This window comes from Mustela lutreola, chromosome X (assembly GCF_030435805.1).
Source record: "Mustela lutreola isolate mMusLut2 chromosome X, mMusLut2.pri, whole genome shotgun sequence".
NCBI classification, from domain to species: Eukaryota; Metazoa; Chordata; class Mammalia; order Carnivora; family Mustelidae; genus Mustela; species Mustela lutreola.
Genome location: NC_081308.1, coordinates 35593140 through 35605202, shown reverse-complemented (window position 1 = coordinate 35605202; position 12063 = coordinate 35593140). Strand labels below are relative to the sequence as shown.

At 47.5% G+C, this 12063-nt stretch overlaps 1 protein-coding gene and 1 long non-coding RNA gene across 2 annotated transcripts in view; one reads left to right on the top strand and one right to left on the bottom strand.

Annotated features, from left to right (window-relative positions):
- Positions 1–12063, bottom strand: part of LOC131822029 (uncharacterized) — a 42574-nt gene that overhangs the window by 22433 nt on the left and 8078 nt on the right. The window lies entirely within an intron of this gene.
- On the top strand, positions 6419–7367 carry LOC131822028 (RNA polymerase II subunit A C-terminal domain phosphatase SSU72-like). Its single transcript, XM_059158410.1, has one exon. The coding sequence runs from the start codon at positions 6503–6505 to the stop codon at positions 7097–7099; it is 597 nt and encodes a 198-aa protein (XP_059014393.1). The 5' UTR covers positions 6419–6502; the 3' UTR covers positions 7100–7367.

Sequence of the window (12063 nt, the reverse complement as noted above, 5' to 3'; positions counted from 1 at the left end):
CACCAAGTGAAACTCTGCCCTGTGGGGCTTCCCTTCTTGCTTTGCTAGAAGTAGGGCTGCCAGATTTTGCAAATAAAATACAAGTACTTATACTAAATTATTATTCACTGTAGTGCAGTCAGTAGAGCCCATGACTCTGGATCTCAGGGTTGTGAGTTCGAGCCTTACATTGGGCATGAAGCCTACCTAAAAAATCATAAATAAACAGCATTTTAAAAACCCTGAACTTAGTATGATATCCGCATTTTGTTTTTGAAATACTTGTACCTGAGCATTGTGGTATTACGCCAGTGTTAGATAATGCTTCAATCCTATGGGCAGCCTTTGGCCTCTCATCGAAAGTCCCCTCTCCAGCTCAGCAGCTAGCTAGGCCTCACCAAGGCCACGTCCAGATGCAAGATCACAAGGGCTTCATCAGTACCTGAGGTTTTGCTAACTAGCAAAATGAGAGTCAGAAATGGGCTTTCATGGATGAAATCGGTAGCTTGTTCATTAGCGTGATGAAAGGCAGAAATAGGTTCTTGGTGAAATTCAGGACTCCAGGACCTATGGATTTGCTTAAATATGTTCGAGGTGTTCTCTACCTGCACATGAAGAGGTGATCAGATACCAGCAAGGCCTCCAGCCTGTAACCTCTGAGGTGGCACCTACAGTTTCAGTCCAACCTTGAGTTTTGGAGGATTTCTTGTTCCATGATACTTCCAGAATGTTCCATCTGCCTTGAGCGGCCCTCTTATGCAAGCAGTAAGCTGAGAGCTGGGACTTCCTCGAGCCTAGAGAACAGGTTGCAGGGACTTTTTCTGTGCCTGGTTGCTAACGAATGCATGTTTAATAAACGTCTCTGCATGAGACACAATTTAGCCAGAGACTTGCTTTTCTGTGAATCGGTAACAAGGTTGCAGGGGAAGGGGTCAGCTCACCCTCACTCATCTCAAACTTGCTTGGAGATGTCAGTTATTGAGATACTGGGTCTAAACCCACCCTCTCCCGGGCCCTCCCCACCCCCTCAACTCACCCTCACCTCCACCCCCATCTTTGTGGTACTGGGGCTCTACAAAGCACATTTCTGCTCAGCCAGGGGCTCCCAGTTGGGCTCTGCCCACAGGAGGTGTTAGAGGAAGATTCAAGGCTAGAGGAAGGAGTTGGGACTGACTTCTTCCTTCGCTGGTTGACTGGCTTCCTGTTGGCTTCCTGGTCCTGGGAATGGCATCCTCCACGTTTCTTCACAGCATTTCCTTCCGGCAACAGCAACTGAATCTACTGTGTGGTTTTTCTGAATCCTACAGACACAGTCAGCATCCTTTCCTCGGGGATCTGAGCCCCACCTCAGTGAGGCCCCCAGCTCTGAGCTCAGACACCAGCATCAGCTGGCAGGTGCCCTTTCCTGGGGCATCTGATTTTCAGCCCTGTGTGATTCCCCCTCCAAGCTTCTGTGTTTTAATAATTCCATCCCCCCTGCTTTGTTTCCCTACCAGTGGTAGCTGCTGTATGAGATTACTGCCTCCATGATGCCTTAGAGCTCCCTTTTCGGTCTTCTGGGTTCTTCGGTGACCAAACCTAGCTAAATATTTGGTGATTATAGCTAACTAAATAGTCTCTGTATGAAATTCTCTCCGTTAAAATAACTGGTGTGGTTTCTGTCTCCTGCCTGAAGACTATATGCTACTTTCCAGAAAGAACTTTAGGGTTATGCATGACCGGCCGGGCTCAGGTCAGCACCCAATAAAAATGCAAGGAAAAATAACTGAATAAAGGACTGCCTTTCTCACTGTAAATTAACAATGACTTTCCAGGGTTTTTAGACCAATCTCATGTGATTTTAATTACTGCGAGTCAGTCCCCAGAGCCCTCTTGATTCAGAACGAGAGTAACAGTCAGATCTAAAAAAAAAAAAAAAAAAAGATTTTAAAATATAAGATCTCAAGTGCCCAAGCGGGTGCCATAGCAGGGGTGAGGAGGGCACCCCTCAGCTCCTGCCAGCTACTTCCAGAGTCAAATCAGCTCTGTCCTGGAGACTTCTCCCCTAACCTGAAAGTCCCCTTCCCTCTGGCCCACACATGCAGCTCTTTGCTGATCTCATTCTCCTCCAAGTTCAGAACCATCTGGGCTGTCGCAGGGCAAGCTAAGAAGCCCCTTTCTTCCCCAAGCCCCCACCCCATCCGCACACACATAGTAACAGCTACCAATACTTCACATCCTCAGGAGACCCCGCTCCGACAGGGGCAAGAGCTGGTGGCCAAGGGAGAGGCTGCCCACAGGTTTGAAACAATTGTTCCAGCGCCAGCGAAGGCCCTAGTCCCTGTCCTGACCTCTGCCTTGTTCCAGAGAGCTGTTTCCACCTTGGCCCCTGCATTTGCGGTTTACACCTTTGTTGGACGAACATTCTATCTGTCATCCCTTGGGCAACGATGATTCAGGAGGGCTATGTACATACCTGGCCTTGTGTGATTACCAGGGGGGTGGGGTGGGACGACAAAGCTGCACTGTTGCTGTCCCCATGGAACTCACAGCAAGAGCAAAGGCAGCGAGAAGCACAGAAGAGGAGCAGCCATCACACTGGAAGAGGTAAGGAGGTCAAGGAAATTTCCTGTTCTTTACTGTGGCCAATGTTGGTGCTGCCTCTTGGCTCCCCACCCCCATGCCTCTGTACTGTTTTTGAGCACCCCCTGGCCTTAATGAGCTTTTGTTGCTAATAACCAGTACCTATCTTTTTTTTTAGAGGGCCTGCCCTTGGGCTCCTGGAGCAGCTTTCTGAAAGAGATCTGGAAATGGCTGGAAATGAAAAGCGCTGATAGGATGTGGGGGCAGGGCTGCGGGTGCCACACTTATATCAAGCACTTTAGTCCTGAGGGCAAGACTGACCCTTAGGAAACAACCTGGCAAGTATAATGATGCGCGTGCTTTGAACCACAAAGAAGGTGGCCTTAATCTGAGAAGCCTCCTCAAGGAGGTAGCCTCAGGCATAAACTGAGTCTTACAAAGGCAGCGGTGTGTTGACCTATAAGAAGGAGCCAGGAGAGAGCCCCTGAGGCTTTGATAGCTGGGATGCTTCAGGAGTTTTCAATTCATCCAGGGTGGCTACAGCATAGCCAGCAGGTGAATGAAGAGGAACGGTGATGAGGCAGGGAGGAAAAAGTGGTACTAGATCACACAGAGCCTGAAGGAGGCTTTCTACTTCCTGTGAAAGGACTGGAGAGACTTACTAGGGTTTTACTGCTAGGATTCTAAGCACAGGAGTATCCTGAATTGGATATACTTCCCATAGAAATCACTGTGGCCACAGAGCAGAGAATGGATTCCAGGGGACAGGACTGAGGGCAGGGTCAGGGAGCCCTGGAGAGAAATTATAAAGGCTGAACACAGGAAAGTGGCCATAGGGAGAGAGAAGGTGACAGAATCAAGAGATGAAGCATGGAGAGGTCTAGTGGCTAACAGGATGGGGAGCACTAGGCAGGCGTCTATGCCAGTCTTCCTCATCCTACCTTTAATCATACCTCTCAACTTCCTACCACACTTGGAAGGAATGCTCATCTGGAGCCAGGATAGGATAAGACCTTTGTAGTCTCTAGCAAAATCACACCATAAACTGGGAGTGGGGAATAGAGATGCAAGTACCAGGCCTATGTTATTACCCTGAGAAAGTTCTACGCCCAAAGTCAAATGGCCCCAAGTTTGTATTTATATATTTATTTATTTATTTTTTTTTATTTAAGATTTTATTTATGTGACAGAGAGGTCACAAACAGGCAGAGAAAGAGGGGGAAGCAGGCTCCCTGCTGAGCAGAGAGCCAGATGCGGGGCTCGATCCCAGGACCCTGAGATCATGACCTGAGCTGAAGGCAGAGGCTTAACCCACTGAGCCACCTAGGCGCCCCTAAAGTTTGTATTTAAATCAAATTTCTTTCTTTCTTTAGATGTTATTTATTTGAGCGAGAGGAGAGGAGAGTAGAGTAAGAGTGTGCACAAGCAGGAGTGAGAGGCAGAGGGAGAGGGAGAAGCAGACTCGCTGCTGAGCAGGGAGCCCGATGCAGGACTCCATCCCAGGACCCAGATATCACGACCTGAGTCAAAGGCAGACGCTTAACTGACTGAGTCACCCAGTTGCCCCTTAAATCAAAGTTCATTGAGAAGATATACCACAACATATTTGCCAGGGCACTCAAAATGTTAGATTACTGGGGTGCCTGGATGGTTCAGTCGGTTAAACGTCTACCTTATGCTCAGGTCATGATCCCCGGGTCCTAGGACCGAGCCTGCATCAGGCTCCCTGCTCAGTGGGGAGTCTCCTTCTCCCTCTGTCCCTCCAGCCCCACTCATGCTCTTTTTCTTTTTCTCTCTCACATGCATGCAAAAATAAATAGAGGGTTGCCGGGGGGGGGGGGGCGGGGGGGTAGGGAGAAGGTGGTGGGGTTATGGACACTGGGGAGGGTCTGTGCTATGGTGAGTGCTGTGAAGTGTGTAAACCTGGCAATTCACAGTCCTGTACCCCTGGGGCTAATAATACATTATATGTTAATTTCAAAAATAAATAAAAAATTAAAAATAAATAAATGAATAAAATATTTTCTTTCTTTCTTTCTTTCTTTTTTTAAGGATTTTATTTATTTATTTGACACAGAGAGAGAGATCACAAGTAGGCAGAGAGGCAGGCAGAGAGAGGGGGAAGCAGGCTCCCAGCCGAGCAGAGAGCCCGACGTGGAGCTTGATCCCAGGACCCTGAGATCATGACCTGAGCCGAAGGCAGAGGCTTAACCCACTGAGTCACCCAGGCGCCCGATAAATAAAATAAAAATGTTAGATTACTAGCATCTTAAAGGCAAACTTTCCAACTGGAGCTCCCTGTATCATTTAAAAAAAAAAAACACCTTAGTTTTATTGAGGTGTAACTAACATACTAGTTTCAGGTATACAACATGATTCAGTATTTGTACATACTGAGAAATGATCACAGCAATAAGTCTAATTAACATCCATAATTATAATTTTTTTTCTTGTGATGGGAACTTTTAAGAGACACTCTTTTTTTTTTAAAGATTTTATTTATTTATTTGTCAGAAAGAAAGAGAGAGAGAGGGAGCACAAGCAGGGAGAGCAGCAGGCAGAGGGAGAAACAGGCTCCCCACGGAGCAAGGAGCCCAATGCAGGACTAAATCCCACGACCCTGAGATCATGATCTGAGCCAAAGGCAGATGCTTAACCGACAGAGCCACGCAGGTGCCCCAAAGAGTGACTCTCTTAACAATTTCCAAATATACAATACAGAACTACTAACTATAGCCATCATGTCATACATTATATCCCCAGGACTAATTCATTTTATAAATGGGTTTGCACCCTTTGACTCCCTTTCCCCATTTTACACACACACCCCCATTCCCTACCTCTGGCAACCATCAATCTGTTCTATGTATCTACGTATCAGTATGTTCTATGTATCTATGAATTTGGTTGGGTTTTTTGTTTGTTTGTTTTAAAGATTTTATTTTTAAGTACTATCTACACCAAACATGGGGCTTGAACTCAAAACCAGAGACACAGGCTCTTCTGACCCAGCCAGCCAGGTGCCCCTGGTATTTTTGGTTTTGGTTTTAGAGTCTATTTTCAAGTGAGATCATATGGTATCGGTCTTTCTCTGAGTTAGTTCACTTAGCATCATGCCCATAGGTCTATCCATGATCAAATGACAAGATTTCATTCTTGCTTATGCTCTAGTGATACTCTATTGTGTGTGTGTATACACACACACACACACCACATATATCTTATCTGTATCAATATCACAATTTTTTAACCATTCATCCATCAGTGGACACTTATGTTACTTCCGTATCTTGAGTATCGTAAACAATGCTGCAATGAACATGGGGCTGAAGATACCTTTTTGAGTTACTGTTTTTGTCTTCTCCAGATAAACACCCAAAAGCAGAACTGCTGGATCACATGGTAGTTCTAGGTTTAATTTTTTGAGGAACCTTCCTACTATTTTCCACAGTGGCTGCACCAGACTGCATTCTCATCAACACTGCACAAGGGTGCCCACTACCTCAAGCCTCACGCTGTATCATTTTCAGTTCCTTTTTCTACATTAACTTTTTGATCCTGAAGCCTTGCCTGAAGTACACTGTTTTGGTTGCTGCTGCTCTTATTTTTTTTTCCTCACAGGTGACTTCAGTCACATTCTATTTATCAAAAATGTCAAGGCCAACCGAGACTTCAAGAGTAGACCATTCTACCTACTGATCTGCAAAGACACTTAGCAAAGAGGTGTGAACATTGGGATATACAACTCATTGGGAACTATTTTTTAGAAACTACTACACCCAGCAGTGCGGAAGGCCAAGGGGACGCTGTACGCACGTACGCACCACACACCTCTCAATGCGCTACGTCAGGGACGCAACCGCCTTGGCGTCACGACTTCCGGACGCCACAGTCGCCATTTTCTAGCAAAGAAACACTGCTGTTAGGTGGGGAGCTTAGGACCGGTTGTGTCGCAGTTGGTATGGCAGCCGCTATGTCGACGCTGCCGCTGCGAGTGGCGGTGGTGTGCTCGAGCAACCAGAACCGGAGCATGGAAGCGCACAACATCCTCAACAAACGGGGATTCATCGTCCGTTCTTTTGGAACGGGAACCCATGTGAAGCTCCCGGGACCAGCACCTGACAAGCCAAATGTTTACGATTTCAAAACGACCTACGACCAGATGTACAACGACCTCGTTCGCAAGGATAAAGATCTCTACACGCAGAACGGCATTTTACATATGCTGGATAGAAATAAGAGGATCAAGCCCCGCCCAGAAAGGTTCCAGAACTGTAGAGATATTTTCGATCTGATTCTTACCTGTGAAGAGAGAGTGTACGATCAGGTGGTGGAAGATCTGACTTCAAGAGAGCAAGAAACCTGCCAGCCGGTACATGTGATCAACGTGGATATCCAAGACAACCTTGAAGAAGCCACCCTGGGCGCCTTCCTCATCTGCGAGCTATGCCAGTGCATTCAGCACACCGACGACATAGATAACGACATCGACGAGCTGCTCCAAGAGTTTGAGGAGAAGAGCGGCAGAGCCTTCCTGCACACTGTCTGCTTCTACTAACTGGCCTGACCTGACCTGGCATTGGTTGTACTGCCCACCCTCAGGAAGCCATCTTTTTCAGCTTTCTTTTGTTAGTACTTTGAACTTCTTCGTGTTCATTTTTACTTATTCTGCTGGTGGTGGGTAGTGGTACCCAATAAACAGAACTTATGAAATGAGAAGATACACATCAAGGCCAAACCAACACCAGTCAAGTTTGTTCTCTCCCGCTTTTATTTGTGAGTGGGATGTTGTTGATTATAAAGTTTTTTCCTTTAACAAAAAAAAAAAAAAAAACACCTTTAAATAAACAGTGGTTTATTTGTCCCATATCTCTGTTGTTTTCATTGTGGTTTCTCCCCTGCCCCCACCCCCAAACTGAAATGTATAAAATAATGGGCTTTATCTTATTAGAAAAGAACGAAATTGTCTAGTAAATATAAGCTGCCGGTTAAAAAAAAACAACAACAAAAAACGATGGGGTGGGGGGTGCAGATGGAGAGCGTCTGGGTGGCTTGGTTAAGTGGTTAAGTGCTTGACTCTTAATTTTAGCCAGGGTCATAATCTCAGGGTGCCGGGATACAGCCCCCATGTGGGGCTCTACTCTGAGCTTAGAAACTGCTTGGGATTTTCTATCCCTCTCCTCTGCCTCTTCCCCTCCTCCCCTATTGTGTGCTGTCTCTCTTAAAAAAAAATAATCTACCAAAACTGCCACTGGGGGTGTATTAGTCTGCTTGGGTTGGGATAAGAAAATACCATGGGGGGGGGGGCACGGGTAGGAGGCACAAGTCGGGAGGGGGCAGTGAGCAAGAGGGAAGAAGGTAGAGGAGACATGAAGGGAGGGGCAAGGTGGGGTAGAGGCAGCAGGAGAAGCAGGGGAGCCAGAGGCAAGTGGGAGTCAGACGGGGAGAGGGGTGGGGGGGGGAGCAGGGGGATGAGGGTAGTGGGGAGGGAGAGGGGGGAGCAGGAGGTAGCGGGACGGCAGACGTGGGGGTAGGGTGCAGGGGCCGGTGGAAGTGTGAGTCAGGAGAAGGGAGGGGGTGAGAGGGCCAGGGGGAGGGAGGGTGAGAGGGGAACAAGGGGATGGCCAGGTGCAAGGGAGAGGGGAGCAGGGGAAGGGGGAGAGGGGCAGTATCGGCGAGGGGGGAGGCGGACGGGGCCATGGGGGAGGGGAGTGGAAGGAGCAGTGTAGGGGGCACAGATTGCAAGAGGGGAGGCAGAAGGGGTTGGAAGGCAGATGGGGGGCCAAGGGGACGGGTGGGGGACATGGGCTGCGGTAGGGGAGAGGGCTGTCAGGGGCAAATGGGGCAGGGAGAGGGGGGCAGAAGACATGGGGTTAGGGGGCACAGGGTAGGAGGGACAGGCAGAGGAGGGGTGAGGAGGTGGCAGGGAGAGGGGGCAGCAGGGGGAAGGGGGGTGGGGAAGGGAGGAGGCAGGGGCGGAGGGGAGTGGTGGGGGAGGGGGGAGGAGGGATGGGAGGGCCTATGGCTTAAACAACAGAAATTGATTTCCTCAGAGTTCTGGAGGCTGGAAGTCCAAAATCAACATGCAGGCAGGGTTGGTTTCCCATGAGGTCTCTCTCCTTGACTTGCAGAGGGCCACCTTCTCCCTGTGTACACACGTGGCCTTTCCTCTTGTGGTACTGTGTTTTATCACAAGAAATACATATTTGGGGATGCCTGGGTGGCTCAGTGGGTTAAGTGTCTGCCTTTGGCTCAGGTCATGATCCCAGGTCCTGGGGTCCAGCCCCACACTGGGCTCCCTGCTCAGCGGGGATCCTGCTCCTCCCTCTGCCCTTCACCCTGCTTCTGTTTGCTCTCTCTCTCTCTCTCTCAGATACATAAATAAGATCTTAAAATTATATATATATATATATATATATATATATATATATATATATATATATTTGATCTCCATTCCCATTTCTGGCACAGAGCTCCTAAAACTACCGGAGTTTTCTAAGTCAGGAGAGCCATAAAGCTGTCCTTTTTTAGGTTACCAAGGTGATTTTGGGACTCCATTTAAGGATGGGGGGCTGGTTGCCAGGGCACCCAATCCTGTGATTGGAAGGTTGGAATGTTCAGCTCCCCTTCAGGCCCAATCTCACCAAGGGGGAGAGGGGCTGGAGGGTCAATCAATTGTCAATGGCCCCCAATTTAATCAATCTTGCCTAAGTAATGAAGCCTCCATAAAAACCCAAACGGACAAGGTTTGGAGAGCTTCCAGGCTGGAGAATCAGAATACACCAGGTGCCACTGTATGGGGCCCCAGACTCCACAGGGATAGAAGCTCCTTTCTTTGGGATCTCACCTTATGTATCTCTTCACTGGCTGTTGATCTGCTTACTTTAGTATGCATTATAATGAACCAGTAATCTAATAAATAAAATATCTGAGGTCTGCAAGCGGCTCTGGCAAATTAACTGAACCCAAAGAGGAGGCTGGAGACTCCAACCTATAGCCAGTTGGCCACCTACACAGGTGACAGCTGGGCTTGTGAGTGGCGGCTGGGGGTGGGGTGGGGGCAGTTTTGTGGGACAGAACCCTTCACCCGTGGGATCCAATACTATCTCCAGATAGTGTCAGAATAGAGTTGAACTGTAGGACACTAAGCAGGTGTCTAAGAGCTGCTTGGTGGTGTGGGGGGAAACCCATATGCTGTAACTGGTGACCAGAATCCTTACCTCTGTGCTTACATGTCGTTTCTGTCTCCTCCTCTTCTTATAAGAACACCAGTCAGATGAGATTAAGGCTCTAGCCGTTCACCTCATTTAAACTTAATTACCTCTTTAAAGGCCCCATCTCCAAATACAGTCACAGTGGGGGCTAGGGTTTCAACATATGAATCTGAGGAGGACACAATCCAGTTGATAATGGGGGTACTATATTAAGTTTGATCAATTATTTATGAGACTGATAATTTCCTTTTGAATTCCAGCAAATAAATACTGGTGACTTGGTTTGGTTATAGATGTACATTTGAGAGATTTGAAAGAAACCAGAAATTAAACATATTTTTACACCTTTTCTGAAGAAATCTCTCTCTTAAAAAAAAAATGTAGTAGCCTACTTAGATGTAGAAATGCTGGAAAGAGCACCCTTGTAACAACAACAACAAAGTCTGGATAATCTGAAAATCGCAACTCTCCTTGAACTCATCAGAGAGCTGAGGTCACAGGGCACCCAAATGACCTGATCCTTAAGGAGAGACAGGTGCCTTGGTGAGATAAGGTGAGGTAAGAGTGAGCATTTGTTTGCCTGGGGCAGATGCCACTGTACACTGGAAAAAGGGGACAGAGTTGACAATGTGTAAGATCAGATGAGCAGGAGGTAGGGGAGCAAGATGGTGGTGGAGGAGGAGACCTAAACATCTGGTCCCAGGAATTCAGCTAGATAGTTATCAAACCATTCTGAACACCTACAAACTTAGCAGGAGATGGAAGAGAAGAGCAGCAATGCTAGGAACAGAAAAGCGACCACTTTCTGGAAGGTAGGACGTGTGGAGAAGTGAATCCGAAGTGATGGGAAGAGATACTGCGGTGGGGCAGGGGTTTGAGGGGGGCGTGGCTCCCGGCAAGCGGCAGAGCAGCGGAACACAAAATTGGAACTTTTAGAAGTCTGCTCCACTGAGGGATGTTGCTCCAGAAGCTAAGAGCCCTCACGGGGACAGTGTGGTCTCAGGTCACTCGGAGTCACAGAAAGGCCGGGGGTGTCTGAGTGCAGCAGAGCTCCCGGGTACTGGCGCAGGGAAGCCGGCTACAGAGACGGAGCTAAGGAGGGGGCTCTCAGCTTGGGGTTACCTTAAACCGATCCAAGGCACAGTTGGGTCATCTACTCTTTTAGGAGGGGCCCCAAAAGTGGCAGATCTGGAGAGACCCCCTCCTTCCTCTCCCGGGAGGAGCAGTATGGCAGTGCACTGCAGGAATCTGCTGGGTTTGGAGACTCCACACGTGGTTGAACGTCAGAAATAGAAATGCTTGGTCACAGGCGGGTGAGCATGGAGTGGGGCCAGAGACCAGGGAGATGGGAGTGACTGACCACTTTTCTCCAAGGATGCACTGAGGAATGGGACCCCAAGCCCTCGGCAACACCCCGCCGGAGGCTGGGAGGCCACCATCTGTATTCCCATCCTCCAAAGCAGTACGGAAAGCGTTCAGGGAACAAAAGCTCACCAGTGCGAACCAGAGCACATTGCTTAGCTTGACTCCTGGAAAGGACAGTGCGATTCCACCTCAGGCAAAGTTATTTGAGAATCATGGCAACAGACCCCTCCCCTAGAAGAGTAACAAGAACATCCAATCAAGACCAAGTTCACCGATCAATGAGAACCTCAAAACTTCAGAGCTATGGGAATGCAGCACATGGAATCCATGGCTTTTTTTTTTCCCCATGATGCTTTAGTATTTCACAGTTCAATCTTTAAAATTTTTTTCTTTTTCTATTATTTACAGTTTTCCTCATTCCAATATTAACGTTTTTCTTAACTTTTTATCTTATCAACTCCTTTTTTAAAGAATTTTTTTAAAAAGGTTTTATTTACTTATTTGACAGAGACCACAAGTAGGCAGACAGGCAGGGGGGCGGGGTACAGGAAGCAGGCTCCCAGATGATCAGAGACCCCAATGTGGAGCTCAATCCCAGGACCCTGAGATCATGACCTGAGCTGAAGGCTGAGCCTTAACCTACTGAGCCACCCAGGCAACCCTTATCAATACCTTTTTAAAAATCTTTTTAAATATTCATTATTATAGTCATATTCTATCCATTCATTGCATTTAAGCTTATTTTATGTATACATATAGGTCTTTCTTCCTTTAAAATTTTGGGATACGTTTCTTCTAACATATCAAAATATACCCTAAATCTAGCACATTGCTTTGTTCTAGTCTCCAGCCTGATCACATTCATTCCTTTTTCTTTTTTCCAACCAACTTCTCATCGTATCAATTCCTCTTTTAGAATGTTTTTTAATGTTCATCTTTACAG